This window comes from Branchiostoma floridae, chromosome 7, assembly GCF_000003815.2.
Source record: "Branchiostoma floridae strain S238N-H82 chromosome 7, Bfl_VNyyK, whole genome shotgun sequence".
Taxonomy (NCBI): domain Eukaryota; kingdom Metazoa; phylum Chordata; class Leptocardii; order Amphioxiformes; family Branchiostomatidae; genus Branchiostoma; species Branchiostoma floridae.
The window spans coordinates 19,642,190-19,662,031 of record NC_049985.1 but is presented as its reverse complement, the minus strand read 5'-3'; the positions used below and the strand labels follow the sequence as shown (position 1 = coordinate 19,662,031).

Genomic DNA, 19,842 nt, shown 5'->3' with positions numbered 1-19,842 from the left:
ATCAGTGACAATTAAAGGTAAGCACACGTACCTCCAAATTTTCGATGGCTATCACTAGTATCAGTCTATCTTGCTCATGGAGTGACCTAGTTCTCGCGAGAGTTGCGTCATAGGAATTGTGAAAAGTTTTTAACATGAATTGTGTTGCATGTCATTGACAAATTTTTTTTTCCAATTCAACACATCGAAATTTCAGAATACAATCGGAGTTGAAACCCACCAGGAACCCAGTGTGAGAAATTATGGGGGAATTAGAGAACACCATAGAATTAGGATTGTTTTGCGAAATTTAGTTGTTCAGGTTTTTGACATTTCAGCCTGACAAGTTTTTCTTCAATCAGGTGCAATGGCCGAGTGGGTAGAGTGTTCGCCTTGCACGCGGTAGGTCGTGAGTTGGTTGAGTCATACCAAAGACTTTAAAATGGTACATGCTGCTTTCTCTGCTTAGCACTCAGCAATCGGGAAAGAGTATGAACGTTGAACACGTCACCACTACCAGTGGACTAGCCCCAGTGCTGTAGTGACTGCACAAAGTTGTGTGGCCCAGGGCTACTGAAACGGAGATGTGCAATGCCCTATGCGCCCATCAGGCGCGGGAAGGAACTTTGACTTTGACTTTTTGTGCAACTTGCCTCATATTGGTAATGATGTACTTAATTTTCCCCTTAGGCCACGTTGATTTGATTATATGGATGACATCCGCGCTCGCACCAATTTTAGGCCATTTCCAAAAAAAAAAAAAGTTTTCGACCACACAATAAATTGTGCAAGGCAGCTCTAAAATGAGCACAAATATTCTGTAGATTGAAAAAATAGTATCAGAAAACAGATAACTAATGCCATATATAGAATGCCAAAATGAATCTAAAGTCAAAGAATAAGATGTGAAAGGACGGAAAGAAAAAAATCTATTGTTGGTTGGGGGAGGTACCAGTACAGAAAATTCAGGTCCAGAGGATCATGGTATACCATACTATGTGTGTTTAGTCCTATGTTCAACCTTCCTGGCCACTTTTATTTCATACTGAAGGCAACTTTTTTTTTTGGCCAAACTTTTTTTTTATTCGCTCGCTCGCATCAGTTTTGGAGTTCCCGGAGGATGTCATCCATATAATCAAATCAACATGGCCTTAGAATGAATAATTAAAGAAAAAATCACTACACATTCCATTTTGGTACTTTTCACAGTCATAGTACAGTATGAAGCCATTTAACAACTTCCCAGTATAGTGAATTGTCCTTAAGTTTATGAGCTCTGTACGATGTGGGTATTTTTATTATAGCAGTAATTTTGTTTTATTCATAAAGGACACCTGGTCCAGTACATAATATAATTGTACAATCATTAAACTGTATTTTAAATGATTTTGCCCATACAGGGTGTACAGTATTTTTTCAAGCTGAAAAGTTAATTTCTTTATATAAGGTACGTCAATGAAGGTTAGACATCCAGGTAATAAGATATGCCAAAAAGTAGTTCCTCAAGTAACTGGATATGATTTTGGAAACAGTCATTGACAAATGTTTCAGACAGCCAATTTGTCAGTGACATATTCCTGGAGAGGGTTTTTATATCCTAGCTGTTATACATTGAACACGGCACACTTTACTCCAGACTTTTTTTTTGCAAATTATTTTCTTTCCTTTTTTGGGGCTTATTATTCCATGATATATTTTTTTCTGAATAATCTGAGTACAAATTTTAATTGGCATTAGAACAACAAATTAGATGGTATGGCCTGTACAGGCATATAGGATTGATTTCAAAACACTAAACACATAATCCTTAGGTTCACCTTTATCTGCGAGGTAACCTAAATCCGTTGTTTTTAAAAGCAGGGTATTTAGGAATGTTAAAAGAATGGACGGTAGTCTCAAACTGCAATTTTTCGAAAATATTGCAATTTGAAATCACCTTCCATCGAACTGATAATCCTAAACTACCAGTGTTCTCATAAAATACAACATAAATAGGTTACCCCACGGATAAAGGTGAACTAGTAGTGTTACAGATTCTATGACACTTCTGCCTTGTTGTAAACAAGTTTAACCACACCATTTGGGAAAGTCTTACTCTCTGTCAGTTTCAGATTGGTCCAAACGCTTGGTGTATTTTCTGACGGCTCAAACATGCGGATTCCCCGGTACAACATCACAGGCATCACATACAGTTCTATCACGTCCACGAGATTCGCGTCCAGAAACGCCTGGGTGACCATCCGCCCACCGACCAACCAGATGTCACCTGTCGTCGTGGTCTTCAGTAGGTTGTCGGCTAGGTCGCGTACGTTTCCGGAATAGCACGTGGTCTGTTCGGTGGGGAGGTCGGTCAGGTTTTTTGTGGTGAGGATCACGGCTTTCTTGGTTGCGTAAGGCCAAGGACAGTCGAAACCACGAACCTGGTTAGATCACAAAAATCCAATGTTGAGAAAGCAATGAAGATAATCATGCAATGAGAATGAGATAATTCAGATCTATGGAAAATTCCCAGAAAAAACACTTTGCAATACTTCTTTTTTTTTTTACATTTCAAAGTACAAAGAAGCATGAAGTTACTTTAATATATACCTGTTACAGTATGATGTATATTTTGTGCTCCACATACACTCTTAGGAACATTAACGCTAGTTCACCTTTATCTGTTGGGTAACCTATATCCGTTGCTTTTAAAAACAGGGTATTTGGGGATATCACGTTGACGAACGTTGGTTAAAAATTTCAATATTTTCAGTACATTGCAGTTTAAAAGTACCACCTGTCGAATTGATGTACCTAAATACACTGTTTTGTCAAACAACGGATATAGGTTACCCAGCGGATAAAGGTGAATTAGCGTTACAATTTCCTTTAAGTACTGTTATTATGCATTTAAGTTCACAGGGGTTTACTTTTGCGTTAGCAGGAAAATGGACTATATTATGGAGTTTTCGAGGTATAGCGCCATAGACTGTAGTAAAAAAAACTATAATGGAAAAATGTTCACAGTGGTTTTAAGGGGTGAAGTGGCCACCGCAAAAACCGCAAACATAAAAGGTAAGTAAACAAAACAATACAAAGAGACAAGAAAACAAACAAACCTGTTCGTAGGTCGTCCGTCCCATCACCACGGTCTCGATCTGTTTGAGGAAGTCATCGTAACCGGTGTCCACATCATTAAACTGGTCCAACCAGGCCACCCCCCCGTCCTGGGTGGAGATGTAACCATCCACGCTCATGGCGCTCATGATACGGATCTGCGCGGATGTGGTCGCCATGGTAACACTACAACACAAAATAAAAACTGCTGAAAACTGAAATATGTGTAATAAATCTGACTGTAAACAATTGATACATTAAAATCTTAACTTGCTACATGTACTTTTATTAGTGACATGTCAATCATCAATGTTTAACTAACGTTACATGTATAAGGTACGACTGTACCTATAAGGGTACAGGGCTGGACAAGTTTTTTAATGACTTTTGTGTGATAAGAACTTTGTTTCCCCCCTTTTGAGATTAAAAAACGTCACGTTAAATCCCCTAACAAATACATTGTCTTACAATCTAGTATCAGAAAACACCTTTGATCAAGTACTGTAAATGCATTTAAGTTCGCGGGGATTTAATTTCGCGGTAGCGGGAAAATGGACTTTTCGCGGTGGTTTTAATTTCGCGGTAGCACCATGCACTGTAGTCTTTAACTGTTTGGGAAAAATGTTCGCGGTGGTTTTAAATTTGCGGTGAAGCGGCCGCCGCGAACATTAATCCACCGCGAACATTTCTGCATTTACAGTATCATGTTTATATACAGGTGCATGTCCCGACCTACACTATACATGAACCTAACATGTGCATGTGCTTGTACGACCCTGTACTTGTAACATTACCTGAAATTTGTTTAGGCACACTAAAAATCATGGTGCCAAACCTTGCTTGGAGAGTAAAATTTGGGAACACAGGGTATTCTCAGTGGATTGATATTAAAAACCATAAACTATTCTCTTAAAAAAATGCAAAGATAGAATACGAATCGCTGAGTCATGGAGGTCATGAACTCTTAATATGTAACTAGACTTCAACTGCATAAAAGAATCAAAGAAGTTCAATAAAAGGTCATGAAACATCAACTTAAAGAAACATAATAATAAACTGCTTCCCACATTTGTAAGAAGAGCCTGAAAGTCCCAAATATTCAGTTCTGCAGCTGTAGTTCTGTGTTGCTTATGCAGTGTTGCTTATGCACCTGGTAGTTGAACACCTGACTCATTCATTCTGTCAATCATCTTTGCACACGTCCCGACATGCCCTCTGTCGCCCACCCAGCTGTCATTAGGTGCGCCCTGATTGGTCAATTTAAAAGGATCAGTCCACTACTGCTGTCATGGCTTTCCTATAATAATTTTTGTAGCTTCAGCCTTTCGTAATATTTGAAAAATAATGGAGCCATTACATGTAAATAACCTCCTCTAAGTCAGATTAATTTTCTTAGGGCCATATTAGTAGTATTTTAATGCATAAATATGAAAATGGTTTATAGTAAGCACCCCTCGCAAATGGTATGTGTCTACTGACCTATATCACGTGACTTCACTTTTGGCGCTCCATTCAAGACGTCCATTTCTCAGGGCTAGGCTGTTGTCCAAGTTTCTCCTCAAAAATCCCCCCAAATTCTTATCTACTTCAAGATGTACGTCCTTAAGAGAGGTACGTGTGATTTTTGGTCGATCTAAGGTCCCGTTGCACCATGTTAAGGCGTTGTAGTCGTTTTTCATGTGGTTTTGTCGGCGGATTTAGGAATCCGATCTTTCCCTCCAGAATTTCTCGATCTGTCGTCTGACAACGCAACTTTTTCAAGATGTTCACTCAGAAATTTTCTTTTCCGGTGATTTTATCTGTCGACATCGTATGCATGAATTTTCTAACTATATCTAGAATATATCCTGACAAAATTTTGTAGATAGAAAGCTGTGATAGTCTATTTTTCATTCGCTGACCTCCCCGTTACCCTCTCGCTTAGATGGCCGTCAGGAAAAAGTCCACTTTGACAAGATCACCTCTCGGATCCAAAAGCTCTGCTATGGACTCAACATGGATTTCGTCGACCCAGTAAGTATGAAAATAGTATACAGAATATACGAATATCAGTTATGTGTGCTAGTATTCTTTGTATATGTATATTTTGGACACAGAAAAGAAGAAATCGTTGGTTACGTATATGGAGTCTTTGTGTTCGCTTGGCGCCATTTTTGTACTACGTCACGATCGTCTTAGCCCAGCTAAATATGTCTAAAACTTGCAAACCAGACAAAATTTGACATATTTTATTTTGTACAATATCGTGTCTTACCGGTAGTGCGCAGTTTGACATTTGTATTGGCTTTTTTCGTTTGCAGTGTAAGCGATACTTGTTTTGTTAGCACTGTGCGCGCGATTTGAAAACCGTCTTTCCAGCAACAAGAAATGTTTTGCATTTTAGTACCCAAAAATCTTCTTTGTCACCATATCTAATAGAATGATTTCATGTGTGAGGTGTGGGTAGTATATGATATTAATGTGGTCGCTGCTATTTTGAGAAGCTGTTGCATTTTGGCTGAGGAATAATTTAGGCGGGAAGCCCCCCTCCCCCTTGCGCAAGCAATTATGGAATTTTCGCGGGAAAGTTTGTTGACCTTTGGTCAACCTTTGACCTCTTTAGTGCATGTTTGAGTAAACAAATTAGTTTTGTTTCTCGAATCAAGATTTGAAATTATTTATTATAGTTTTTTTTTTCTTTTTACAAAAATTTCCCCTTGCTTTTTTTGTGTGTGTATGTGTATCACTATCAGTTGTTAATAGGAATTACAAAAATGTACTATTAGTGCTCATTCACAACTGAATATAAATTGTATTTCAACCAAGGAGGTTAAAGAATCTTTCTTTAACCTCCTTGTTTCAACAAATAAACATAAGGAAGGTAACACTAACGAAGATAACAGATTGTGGGTGCAAGAAAGACAAGTGAATTTAGTGGGCCAGGGTATTATTTACATTTATACAAGGATGTGTAGGGGCGACTTGGTGATAGGACACCTCCATCAGTTCTTTGTTATTGTTTACTTGCAGGCTTGTTTATATTTTGATTTTTCATACCTGTGCCTTGTACATATAATTTAAAACTTAATGTTCAGTATAATCCTTGGCTTCTATTCATCTGTTTTAATCAGGCATTCTGTATGTAGATTTGTCAGAATAGTCGACTGTCTGAATAAGCGCCCTTCTGTATAACAGCATTACAGGCACTTGATTTATCTCCACTATAACAGAAAAGCAAGGAGGAAGTGAATTTATCCAGCAATAGCCTTATTTTTTATCTTTTATCTGTATCTTTTCAACATGTCTTGTTGTGACCTGCACTTAGCCCGGTGTGGCAAAAATGTGCAATAAGGGTCTTCATCCATTCATATATTGCACTGAAAGACCTGTCACATCTATCATTACAAGCATTATTTCAAGCTTTTCAAGATGCCTCTACTCACATTTTAGCAACAAAAGCCATTCCAAAATGTATGGTGGGTTTCCTAAGCCGTAGGGGTTGGTACCTGGTTACAAAACCAGTTTTTAGGATTTCATAACGCCAGTGGGAGTCGAATGCCCCACAAAACAGAGTTCTTTGTAGCGAAGTGGACCATTGTTATGAGTATCAGCCATTCACAAGTTTTCACATACCGAATCAGGTCCAGGATCAGGCTCCTGATCCACTGGACCTGAACTGAACCTGGATCAGAATTTTCTGTAATGGTACCCACCCCTATGAAGCACTAGTCACAACTTCAGGTCAGTCAAGATTACAGCCGCAACATTCTCATCCAGAAGCTGGATTTCTTAATTCTACAAGACCACTAACTTAGAATGAACCGTGTTTTTGCCAGACCAAAATCACCATGAAGGTCATCAATGGCCTGTACTCCGGGGTGACCACTGTGGAGTTGGACACCCTGGCCGCGGAGACGGCTGCCACCATGACCGTGAAGCACCCCGACTACGCCACCCTGGCTGCCCGCATCGCCATCTCCAACCTCCACAAGGAGACCAAGAAGGCCTTCACTGGTACGGTTTTCAGTTGTGTTACTAACAATGTAATGTTTTGTTTTCACTAGAACTGCCCGTTACCGCAACAGCAGCATTCCATTGCTTGCTAGACTGTTAATTCCTCATCCTAGTACTGATACAAAAGCACAGTCCTGTTTGTTTTTCTTACCCTTATGTCAATGGAGTGACAGTTTTCCTCATTTTGCCTGTTCCCTTTTCAAGTAAAGAATCGTTTTGTCCTATCTAATGAAGGATAAATGTATGCACAGATTTGTAACCATTATGCATTGAAATTAGATTTTGATATCGAAGACATAGATTTTCACCAAAAATGCTGCAAATGTCTCCTTTACCTTCCTATTGCAAAATTAAATCAACTTACAGTATCAAACCATCGTGTATAAAGTTAGATGATTTACTAGAACTATAACTTTCTTTCCACAGATGTCATGGAGGATCTGTACAACTGGGTGAACCCCAAGACTAACCAACATTCCCCTATGATCTCCAAGAAACTCATGGACCTTGTCATGAAGAACGCAGATGTAAGTTTACTTAGTCTCATTCTTCCGAAAAGTTCCCCCATTGTTGTATACACTTGAATTATTCAGTTAGTACTTGATTTGTAAGGGACCGCCTGTACCATTCATGACATGAGGTTAAGGTATGATATGATAGTGACACTAGTGATTGAGTTAGATCTTTGGATTGATGCAGTGCTAATTTCTATTTCCATGTGTCTACACACAGAGGCTGAACTCGGCTATCATCTATGACCGGGACTTCAAGTACACCTACTTTGGCATCAAGGTTAGTCTAATCATATAAACTTCTGTTTGCTGGTTTCTGTATCTGTAACTAGTTAAACTAGTCCGTACCAGCTTTGCAGGCCAACATGACTTGTTAAATCAATATCCTGTATACACTTGTAAGCCAGAGTTAGGTACTTGCTTGATACCTTTACAAGCATGGAAAGCCTTTTTTTACATCATTGATATGAAAATGTATGTCACCATCACACAGAATAAAAACCTATTCTGCTTGGGGAGCCGGTGAGCTCTACTGGACTGTCAACAATATGTCTGGTATCCTTGCAATGACCACTGTGTTTTTTAGAGACCGGCCATTGAGCCTCACGCACAGTAACGATAGATTTTCAAGTGAAAACACCAAAAGATTTTGAAATTCAGATACCTTCTGGTGGTCAACATTTTCAGACAAACATTGTTGACAGCGTGTCTTAGCCTTTAGATTTAAGATATGTTCGACGGCTGTTCCTCACGCCACCCTGAGACTGGCTGGTGTGATTTTATGCTGTCGAAGAGAATCGTCAAATTGTCTTCACCCACTGTAGCCGCACTGCCGGTTGCAGGCACCCTGTTACAATGGACTTGCGGATTTGTACATAACAAAAAAAGATCATCCTAATACACCACTGTCACACCAATAAGGCAATGGTAATTTGTGCTAAATACATCTCTAATCTAAGATTTTTGTTGTCTTTTCAGACTCTTGAGAGGTCCTACCTTCTAAGGATAGATGGAAAAGGTGAGTTTCTACAAGTAAATGGGCAGACGTACTGACATTAAGAATGCCAAAAACAGAAGTGCAAGCACATAAGAAGATTTCTTTCAAAGCCTGTGTTATATTACTGTATTTGCCATGATTAAGAGTCTTCCCAAAATGCATGTAAAACTATGAGTAGCCTTGCAACTAGAGTTCTGTGATTCTATAGTACATTTCATCACGTGTTATCTGTTCCACACACAGTTGCGGAGCGCCCTCAGCATATGCTGATGAGGGTAGCCCTAGGAATCCACTATGAGGACCTCGATGCTGCAATTGAGGTATATTACTTCTTTTCAGTCAAGAAGCACTAAACAAGTTTTAACGTCGGATAGTTGTGTGATAGATAAGATAAAGATCAAAATAAACATTAACATTACAAACAATTCTCTACCAGATATGGAATATCACTAGCTGGCTAGGATTTATTTTCAAACCATCCTTTGCCTTGAGCAAGTTGTAGTACTTACAGGTGATGTTTATAAACTTGAGACGTGTATATACTTGCAGACATACAACTTGATGTCTGAGAAGAAGTTCACCCACGCCTCTCCAACTCTCTTCAACGCTGGCACCAACAAGCCACAGCTCTCCAGGTATGTAACAACCACAGAACGCTGTATATATGGAAATGTTTTTCAGGTCAATGTTTACAGTTTTAATATATGATTACTTCTCAAGTAATTCCATCGTGTTGCTGTTATGTATTTAAGGGTGAACTCATACTCCACAAACGTTAAGCATGCTGGCAAACTTTGGTTAATCTAAATGCAACTTGAAATGAATTTACAGAAGCCTGGTTAGAGATTAGTATTGGAACCCACATTGTGAAGTCTTTTAGTCTCTCATCTCTAAGACTTCATTCATTTCTTCTGGTATTTTTTAGTGTAAATGGCCCTTTTTAAAAATCTATGTAGCACTGAAGTAATGTGCAGGGATCAAAATCCATTTTTTTTGCTACATGCAAAATTGCAAGTTGGCAAAAATTTTACGTGCAATGTGAAAAATTTACATGCAAAATACAACTGGGCGGCTATCGCGATGAGGATCACTAGTTTGAGTTGGTGAATTTTGATTACATCTAGTGAAGCTACCGGAGAAAGTAGCCAGCAAAAACAAGGAAGGAAAAAGACAGACGTCCATGTGTCGTTCTGTCTAAGAGTAGAGTGTCTAATTCCTCAGTATTTTTACTATAGGCCAGGCATTTTCAACATGCAAGATTGCAAGTTCAGAATATTTTACATGCAAATATCGAAAATTATGTGCAAATATCAAGTTAAGTATGTTGATTTCAAACCCTGAATGTGTGTTTCTTCAAGTTGTTAATTCATTATTTCTTCCTTTGCCTTAGTTGCTTCTTGCTGACCATGAAGGATGACAGTATAGATGGGATCTACGAGACCCTGAAGCAGTGTGCTCTCATCTCCAAGTCTGCAGGGGGCATTGGGGTCAACATCCACAAGATCAGGGCTTCAGGCAGCTTCATTGCAGGGGTAAGCAAAAACCTCTACAGAATTTTCTATCCTGACCGCATACAGACTTTAGGCCATGTTGATTTGATTATATGGATGACATCCGCGCTCGCATCAATTTTCGGCCGTTTCCAAAAAAAAAAAATGTTTTCGACCACACAGTAAATTGTGCAAAGCAGCTGTAAAATGAGCACATATATGCCGTAGATTGAAAAAAAGTATCAGAAAACAGATAAATGCCGTAGAATGCCAAAATAAATCTAAAGTGAAATAATAAGATGTGAAAGGACAGAAAGAAAAAAAATCTATTGTTGGTAGGGGTAGGTACCAGTACAGAAAATTCAGGTATAGGTCCCGTTCAGGTCTAGAGGATCAGGTCCAGGTCCGGACCTGAACCTGATTGTCTGTAGAAACTTGAGATTTGGCAACACTCAAAACAATGGTAATTGGTTAATTTTGCTAGAAAGAAATCTGTTTAGTGGATTTTTCGACTCCCACTGGCGCTTTAAGATCATGTAATCAAGGCTAACTGTCTCTGTACCTTTCACTGTAGAAACTTGGTACAAATGACTATAAACTCAAGTCGACTTCGCTCTTGACTTCTTGGCCCGGCAAGACCCCAAGCGCCTGTCGACATAGTGTGTCCATTTTCTAATTGGCGAAATCTGTTCCACTGATTTTTTTCGGATCGGTCCTCGTCCGAGAAAAAAAGAAAACGTTTTGCACCCGTACGATGTACTGGTCCCTACACTTTATTGTTGGTATAAAGGCCATACTATGTGTTGTTAGTCCTATGTTCAACCTTCCTGACCACTTAGATTTCATACTGAAGGCAACTTTTTTTTTTGGCCAAACTTTTTTTTCATTCGCTCGCTCGCATCAGTTTTGGAGTTCCCAGAGGATGTCATCCATATAATCAAATCAACATGGCCTTATCTAGATTACTGAATAAATGGTAAAGCAGCTACTTTGGACACAGGACGAAGCATGACCACTTTGTCAATATTAAGTTTAGTAGTGCAATCTGTTCTCACTAGCCGTTCATATAGGCAAGCAGACTAGATCAACCCTATTCTTCTTGTGTTCAGTTCCTACTTGCAGAGGTTTAATGCCTTGAAGAGAAAACATGTCAGGGTTGAACAAGTTTTCTAAAATCCACTTGTCCTATCGGGCAAGCACATAAAAAATGTACTTGCCCGAACCAATTTTTCACTTGCCCAAAATTCAAATGTCACTGTTACTAGTATATGCATTTTCACTTCCAGCAATGGAATTCTCTGTAGACAATTGCTTGATGTCATGACTGTAAAAAGTAACAGGTATATCAAAATTGCACTAAAATCAGTGGAAAAATCTTACTTGCCCGATCGGACAAGTGGTGTAGGTCATGCACTTGCCCGAACAGCACTTTCACTTGCCCTGGACAATAGGGCTAGTGGACTAGTTTATCCCTGCATGTACCTTAAAAGTTTCCTCATATAGTACATGAACCCTCTTACCATCTGAAATGTTCTAATGCAATCACAATGTAAAGACATGGGTACGCTTGTGAAAACCACCCTAGATTGAGTTGTATTGTAAATGTCATCAAGTAAAGGAGGATGCATAGTCATACAATAGGATTTTTTTTGATGATGTTGAAGCCGCCAAGTACTATAACTATGCTTGTTCATGTAACTGAAAAAACAAATGATTAGAAACGTGTAGTTAGACCAGTTTCATCAAGTTTTGTTTGTATTATCCCTGGAAGAAAATTGTTGTATTGTAATACTCTATGTACAAAAGTAGTGACAATTCTAAAATATTTTGCTCCTCAGACCAACGGGACATCTAACGGTCTCCTCCCCATGTTGAGAGTCTTCAACAACACGGCACGCTATGTGGACCAGGGAGGAAACAAGGTGGGATCTATACCTGCTCTAATTTTTATTCAAAAATGTTACCAATCCTGAGATCCGGGTTTTGTAGTGACTCCTTCTTTGGGAACAAGTGTTTGCCTTGTGCTGTATTACTACTACTGAACAACAGATTTGTGTTAACTGCAAAACTAAGGACACAGCAAGGACCTCCTTTCCCATCGTTCAGCAAAATTTCGTCCTCTTTTTGGCCACAGTTATTTTTATTCTAATGCACACATCAGTCTTTGGGTTCCCAGAGGATGTCATCCATCAAATCAAGCCAACATTTCCTAATTAGACTGTACATTTGTATATCATTGCAGCGCCCTGGTGCCTTTGCCATGTACTTGGAGCCATGGCACGCCGACATCTTCGAGTTCCTGGATGCTCGCAAGAACACGGGTAAGGAGGAGCAGCGCGCACGTGACCTGTTCTACGCCATGTGGATCCCTGACCTGTTCATGAAGCGCGTGGAAGAGAACGGGGAGTGGACGCTGATGTGTCCGCACGAGTGTCCCGGGCTCGAAGACTGCTGGGGGGAGGAGTTCGAGAAGCTGTACGAAGGGTAAGTTCAAACTTCTATACGCAGGGATTTTGAAATACCACCTGCATATGCAGGTTAGTGCAGGACACTTTACAGGACTCTAAGTACCTCCTGCATATGCAGGTTAAAGCAGGTAAAATTGGAGCTGTGTAGGTATTTCTGGTGTCTACAAGTGGTCCATGTACTGGGTTTAATATACAAATGACCTGTGATGTAGGTGCATGTGGATTGTTCTTAGCTGCATTGACTATAAAGTATTAAAGAAAAAAAAAATAGCAATGGTTCCTGAACAATTTTAGTATGATCCATACTTCCTAAATTCAGAGTGGTGCAGGTAAGATTTGTCTGGTGCAGGTAATTTTCAATGCACGAAAAAGTATTTCGAAGCATATCACTTTCTGGTTTATATTGTTTTTAAATTTTGTCATTTTCCTGGCAGCTATGAGAAGGCTGGTAAGGGTCGTCGGACAGTGAAAGCCCAGCAGGTGTGGTATGCTATCATCGAGGCCCAGACGGAGACAGGAAACCCCTACATGCTGTACAAGGATGCCTGCAACAGCAAGTCTAACCAACAGAACCTCGGCACCATCAAGTGCAGCAACCTCTGCACAGAGATTGTGGAGTACACCAGCCCTGATGAGGTCAGCATCTTTCAGTTGAGGCCAATTACTTTTTGGCAATGCCTCAGGTCTGGAGGTATTTGTACTTAGTGGTGCTTAGGTAGCGTGCGTAGTCCAGTGGTTAGCGGCCTTGCCTCTGGAACTAGAAGCCGTGAGTTCGATTCCGGCTGTGTCGCTCACCCAACATGCACTCTACCGGAAAGGGTAGGACAGGACGTTAAGCCGTGGTCCACTGTTCATTGTGCTTGTCGAAAAGAGCTAGGGGAATTTCCCTGGTACAATGAACCTGTAAATACTGTATATAGCGTCTGTCCTCTCTCACGACCAGTGGAAGACTGGATCGAGATCACTTTCCTTTTTTTACATGAACTCAGGTTCAGGTCTGGATTCAGGTCCAGCATTTCAGGTTCAGGTCTGGACATGAACCCATCATTGCATATCATGTGTGCTAGAAATTTTTCTTTTTTTGAGGGGGAGGCGGGATGGTGCATATAAAATTGCATGTTAACATGAATTCAAATGCAATGTGAAAAATACATGCAAATTATGTACGGCCAGTGTCAACAAAAAAGGTCAGTTATAAACACAAAATATTTTTTTGTCTTTTTCCAGTGCAAATTTCACTGTCTATGGAAAGTTTTAGATGGTTTAGAACCAAAGTAACAGATAGCTTTTTGCAAGTCCGTACTTGGCTCCTGACATTTAGGTTTTTTTGGACTTCGACCTAAACATTTTTAGGTCCAATTCCAGGTCCAGGTTTAAAGGTACACACCACTATTTGTACCTGTCACACATAAGACCAGTAATTCTGATTTCACCCTCTGTTCAAATCACAACTGTCGTGGTCCAGGGACAGAAATTTGCTTGTAGAGACTGACAAAAATGCCGTGTTTTGAATTGATGTAAATATATTCTCTGAAGCATAATTACAAACTTAAGAACTAAGATTAGTAACCTGGGGCCCTTAAGTTACAATGTGTGGAACAGGAGGCAATTACATCTGAAGACTATCCTGGTTTAAGCCTAACAGATTCTACTATAATAGTGTTTTTAAAGCATCTTTTTTTTTACAAGCAGGTGGATTTACAATGTGTTATTATTCAAGCTTGCATATCAACAACAAGAGAGTTACATGTTTGCATGTTTTTCCCTCTAGGTTGCAGTGTGCAACCTTGCCTCCATCGCAGTGAACATGTACGTGAAGCCAGACGGAACTTACGACTTCGAGAAACTGAAAGAGGTCACAGTGGTCATCACACGCAACCTGAACAAGATCATTGATGTCAACTACTACCCTGTCCCTGAGGTAGGCAAGTTCTTGTAAGGCTGGTGGTTGGTCACTTCTGGTTTCGGGAATCAAGTCTTCTAAAACTGACAAATAAAACTCTACTATGTAGCTATAGTAAAGTACCCCTTTAACTTTTTTTAAAATTCTCGAACTCCATTAAAGGAAACCTATACTGTAAATCTTGACATGTTTGCCATGGCATTTCTTTCTCAGTGACCTCTTCACCACAAAATGATGGCACCACAAACTTGCATTTCTACTGTACTCAGGGCTGGAAACAGTTTTTTCTGCACTGGTGCAGGTAATTTTCAATGTTACCTGCACCAGACATATTTTACCTGCACCACTCTGAACTTTAGAATTATTAATCATACTTAAATTGTTCAGGAACATTGCTATTTTTTCTGTCAAACTTCATCAATGCAGCTAATGATAATCCACACACACCTACATTTATGTTCGGTGGACCAGTGCAGGTTAGATGCATGTAGACACCGGAAATACCTGCACAGCTCCAATTTTACCTGCACTTACCTGCATATGCAGGTGGTATTTCGAGCCCTGGTACTGCAAACTCTGAAAATCTTCTTTCCCTTCCTACCACGACATGAAACCACTGCAAAAATGCTAAAGTTTTTCATATGGAACTTGTATCTAGGCTGAGAACTCCAACAAGAAGCACCGGCCCATCGGTATCGGCGTGCAGGGCCTTGCTGACTGCTTCATCCTCATGCGGTACCCGTTTGAGAGCGAGGAGGCTCAGCACCTCAACAAGCAGATCTTTGAGACCATCTACTACGGAGCCATGCAGGCCAGCTGCGAGATCGCCAAGGAGCTGGGTACGTTCACCAGATGAAAACTTATGGCTTCTTTTTTTGGCCATGCTCAGGGCAGTGTTTTACTCGGTTTGCAAAATGTGCACTCTCACTGCACTTGCGCCAAGCTTGTGTCACTGTGAGTTTCCTTCACTGCGTCACTGTTGTTATTTTCTCCCATTTTTTTTAAAACTTAGGTATTGCATAATATGTAAAAGTATGACTTAGAATACGACAAAATACACAAAATTTAAGCAAATTCGTTCATCTCTGGAATTTGTTGAGCATCTTAGAATTCCGCAGTGACGCAAGCTTGACACAAGTGTAGTGAGAGTGCACCTTAAGCATTAAATTTGACAGTGTCATTAGCAGACAGCAGTTACTACAGCAAGTGTTTTGTACTCTATATTTGCAACTTAGGATTGGCTATTCTGAAATCCCAGCATAGTAATTACTTGCCCTCTGCTGGAGCTTAAGTTTATGCTAGGTATAGAGGACTCAAAATAAGCTAATTATGAAATGTTTTTTATTGATTTGACAGGTCCCTACGAGACCTATGAAGGCTGCCCTGTCAGTAAGGGTATCTTCCAGTACGACATGTGGAACGTGACCCCAACTGACCTCTGGGACTGGGCAGCACTCAAGGAACAGGTAAGAAAAATTTAGCACAATAAACCAACTAGTATTGAAAAGCCATATCTGCCAGCAGTTACTTCTGTTATGTACAGATTAGTTGTATATACATAAAAAGTATTATAACCCATCTTAGAGGAATACACCACTAACCTTCCCCCAAGAAGATTATTGTGTAATCTGTTATCACTAATCCATTATTATTATGAAATGACAGAAATGATTAGATGTTGGGCCTCTTGGTTGTATTCATTGGAGCAGAGTTTCTTTTTTTTTTTAATCTCCTGTTCTTGTTTTGCAATGGCCAGGCCTAGGAAAAAATGTTGTTGCCTTTTTCCTGACCCACCCTAGGAAAACCTACTAACCCTAGACATTTATGGGGGTGGACAGTGAAGTCACATAGTTTCCTGTTAGAATTTGTAATCAGCCATTTCTATTCAAGTAAAAAGAACTGTCTTCTAATGAAAGACAAATGTATCCATAGATTTGTAACCATTATGCACAAAACTGAAGTTTGACATTTTTTCCCAAGGCGTTGTGATTCTTTGGTTGGTAAATAGTTCTTGTGCTCACCAGGAAGAAGTTGCATAATTGTTGGCCTTCTAGTAGCTTTCCTTGGAACTGCAGGGCAGTAGGCATGTTTTAGTTCCAGACTTTGAATTAGGATAAATGAAGAAGATTAACAGAATTCTTGGTCATCTTTTCCCCCCAGGTTAAGCAGCATGGTGTCCGGAACAGCCTGCTGTTGGCCCCCATGCCCACAGCCTCCACAGCACAGATCCTGGGCAACAACGAGTCCATCGAGGCTTACACCAGCAACATCTACACCAGGAGGGTACTGTCTGGGGAATTCCAGGTCTGGTAGCCTTTGTTTGATTGTGACCTGTCTACAGCAGGGTTGTAGCCAGTACCCATCAAAATGCAGGAAATAGCATTTCAGAAGGACTAGATTTCAAAATTTTTCTTGGGGGCATGCCCCCTGACCCCCTAGGAACGCTGTGCCAAAGCCATTCAAAATGGAGGGACGGAAAATGATTTCTGGCTGGCTACAACCCTGGTCTAAAGGCATTCAAGTTAGGCTTAAAAATGTTTTATTTCCAGTTAGCCTTTTTTCTTCTACTACTTACAAGGGGACATACAAGTTTTGACTTCAAATCTAAATAATGAAATTCAAACAGTATTCTGCACAATCTGCAAACTTGTTCTCCTTATGTTAGACAGTGGCTCTGGAAGCCACGGAGGTCCTCCTCCCTCTTACATGTCCAAAAATGTATTTAGTCCAGTAATTGTGAGAACCCACATCTCCAGTTGAGTTTCTATTATTAATGTACAGGTTTTGACAGTTAGGGTTTCAAACAGTTGATGTTAGAGTGTATCATTACAACATGGCCCTAAAATTAAAAAAAAAAAAGAGAGAGAATCCCTACAAACCCACCCTAATTATTTTTGTCTATTTGATCCCATCCCCACACATTAATTTTTGCTGTTCCCTGTAGATTGCACACAAAAATTATCAGGAAATATTTTCATTGAATACCAGTGACATATACAATAAAGATGTAAAAGATCAAATACCTATTCTTTGGTATGCCATGCTGTATGTGTTAAGTCATTTGTTCAATCTTCATTACCACTGATTTCACAATGGATAAAACTTTTTCTCGTTCACATGCTCGCTTCATTTTTTTGTGTTCTAAGAGGATGTCATAATGTATAATATTGCGCACATATGTAATCAAGACAACAGTATATGAAAGTATTTGAGAGAAATGTCTGAACTGTAGCCATATTCCCTTCTTCCCAGGTTGTGAACCACCACCTGATGACTGACCTGACAGAACTGGGCCTGTGGAACGAAGAAATGAAGAACATGATCATTGCTAACAACGGCTCAGTGCAGGTAAGGAAACATTACCGTTACAATGTCACATCATTGCTTCCAAGGTGTCCTCCATTGTTGTTCTTTGAGCAGGCAGAAAAAGACATTTTGACAAAATTGGCTAACAGAGAAGATATGGATTATCATTTATGTCAAATCACATGCCTTTTGGGAATTGGTGGGTTAAAAACAGGTCCTAGCGCAAAAAGGATATTGCATATTACAAGTATGGAATTAAAAGAAGAAAAATAGGGAACCATATGAGCAAACCCCCCCTTCACCCAAACTTGACGTCTTACGACTTCCAGAAAGAATAGGGTGTAAATTTTTTATATAATTACATGTAGATATGATAGAATGGAAGACATAATTTTTGTAGCACAACATAGAAAGAAGAAAATTACATTAAGAATACAAAAAATTATTATGTTAACAATTTTAAGACCTTATATCTGTACACAAAATAAAGCACTTACCAACAAGCTTTCGATCAGTCCTCTGATCCTTATAAAGTTGAAATGACTATTATTGTCGTGATTGGAAACAAGCATTGTTTTTTCTACTCTCTTTAGAACATTGAGGTTATCCCAGAGACTATCCGTAACCTGTACAAGACCACGTGGGAGATTTCACAGAAAACCGTGATCAAGATGGCGGCAGACCGTGGCGCCTTCATCGATCAGAGCCAGTCTCTCAACATCCACATCGGCGAGCCCAACTACGGAAAGATCACCAGCATGCACTTCTACGGCTGGAAACTGGTAAGCAAGAAACAAGTCTCTTTCTTGTCTGTAGTTTGCTGATTAGTCTCTAGGGGGCACTTTTCAAATTTGAATTGAGAACACCTTTCAACAGTATGAAATGCTGGTATTACTTGTGCTCCACTTTTTGATTGTCAACTTAATGATGTTTGATCCATTGCTGATATTTGTGATTGGGAAATTCCGAATTTTTGAGCACATCAACGGTAGGTTGGTAACTTGAACTTGAATCTTAGGGTAGGAGGAGCAGGAAGGTTTTTGTGGTGTTTTAAGGTCTCATTGATGTATTACTCTGAGTGGGTACCCTAAAAGAGATCCGAGCCATCAGCGTTGTACACTATCAGCGAAAAAGTGTCTTTTGTGGGGATTGACTAATCGTAGTTTGTAATTGCTATAAAAAAAGTTCCTATGTATAGTTTACTTTGGCAATTTTTTCCCACGATATAGGGTAAGTGTGCTCTACATAGAATGAAAAATCTGCTGAAATTTCATGTAGCTTCATTATGAAACGTGCCCATTTAAACCACGAATTATAACATAGAAGTCTATGGGAGGAAAAAACTCATCAATGAGACCTTAAGTGCATGGTTGAACAGAAGTATTACATTGCACATGTACTACAGTTGTACAGTAGGGTTTGTCTTGAATTTGCACTGGAGAGATGACCACAAAAACAAAACTACTGCAAACATTTGAAAAGTGACATTTTATTTTGCTTTCTTCCCCCAGGGTCTGAAGACAGGCATGTACTACCTGCGCACACGCCCTGCCTCCAACCCTATCCAGTTCACTGTGGACAAGTCAAAGCTGGCACAGTCGACCAAGGCAGAGAAGGAAAAACAGCTGGAGGCCATGGTCTGCTCTCTCGAAAACAAGGACGAATGTTTGATGTGTGGGTCCTAAAGAAATTCTAACAGAAAGAGTGTAACAAAATCTGTACCCAAAACTTATTGTTTTCCAGTTATGTTGTCGTTGTTTCTCCATTGTATACAGTTCAATCCAATCATGATCAACAAGCACTCTGAAATGCATGTTATACAACACCATTGATCATCTTTCATTGTTTTGTGAACTTTACAGAAAAGCTATTCGCAAAACTGTCACTCTATGAAATATAAAAAAAAAATGATTTAATAGTACATTATAACAAATAGTTTGTATGTTACTAATAGGGAAGACTATTATAAAGATATACATGTATTGTTTTTTCCTTGTATGTATACCAAGAAGTTTGAAACTTTGGAAAATCAGACTACTTTGCCCACATTGCAGAAATGGACTCTTGACTCTGTATTATATATTTGTACAGTCACTTA

At 39.6% G+C, this 19,842-nt stretch overlaps 2 protein-coding genes and 1 non-coding gene across 4 annotated transcripts in view; 2 read left to right on the top strand and 1 right to left on the bottom strand.

Annotated features, from left to right (window-relative positions):
* Positions 1-1,286: 1,286 nt before the first annotated feature.
* Positions 1,287-4,214, bottom strand: LOC118420000 (uncharacterized protein YwjB-like). Of its 2 annotated transcripts, none has more exons than XM_035826701.1 (3): positions 4,143-4,214; positions 3,078-3,261; positions 1,287-2,399 (listed from the first exon to the last, which is right to left on the bottom strand). In XM_035826701.1, the coding sequence occupies exons 2-3, from the start codon at positions 3,252-3,254 to the stop codon at positions 2,016-2,018; spliced, it is 561 nt and encodes a 186-aa protein (XP_035682594.1). In that variant the 5' UTR covers positions 3,255-3,261; positions 4,143-4,214; the 3' UTR covers positions 1,287-2,015. The 2 variants fall into 2 exon arrangements, with proteins under 2 accessions (XP_035682594.1, XP_035682595.1); XM_035826702.1 differs by lacking the exon at positions 4,143-4,214 and adding an exon at positions 3,870-4,044.
* Positions 4,215-4,529: 315 nt separating this feature from the next.
* The window catches only part of LOC118419424 (ribonucleoside-diphosphate reductase large subunit-like), a gene marked incomplete in the record, with an annotated part of 15,957 nt that continues 644 nt past the window's right edge, over positions 4,530-19,842 (top strand). The window contains 19 exon segments of the mRNA XM_035825792.1: positions 4,530-4,686; positions 5,000-5,088; positions 6,891-7,068; positions 7,495-7,595; positions 7,801-7,860; positions 8,559-8,598; positions 8,821-8,897; positions 9,127-9,212; positions 9,968-10,109; positions 11,906-11,989; positions 12,310-12,551; positions 12,970-13,171; positions 14,307-14,456; positions 15,097-15,277; positions 15,795-15,904; positions 16,599-16,742; positions 17,691-17,786; positions 18,338-18,526; positions 19,256-19,834. Of these exon segments, the coding sequence (XP_035681685.1) occupies positions 4,668-4,686; positions 5,000-5,088; positions 6,891-7,068; positions 7,495-7,595; positions 7,801-7,860; positions 8,559-8,598; positions 8,821-8,897; positions 9,127-9,212; positions 9,968-10,109; positions 11,906-11,989; positions 12,310-12,551; positions 12,970-13,171; positions 14,307-14,456; positions 15,097-15,277; positions 15,795-15,904; positions 16,599-16,742; positions 17,691-17,786; positions 18,338-18,526; positions 19,256-19,429 (2,364 nt within the window).
* LOC118420378 lies at positions 8,316-8,459 on the top strand. The gene has a single exon (XR_004831737.1). It is a non-coding gene; the product is annotated as a small nucleolar RNA SNORA79 (small nucleolar RNA).

Excerpts from the sequence above, each read along its gene's own strand:
- LOC118420000 (XM_035826701.1), bottom strand. The coding sequence starts at position 3,254 with ATGGCGACCACATCCGCGCAGATCCGTATCATGAGCGCCATGAGCGTG. Across the intron at positions 2,400-3,077 it reads GACGGACGACCTACGAACAG|GTTCGTGGTTTCGACTGTCC; the intron begins GTTTGTTTGTTT and ends TGATCTAACCAG.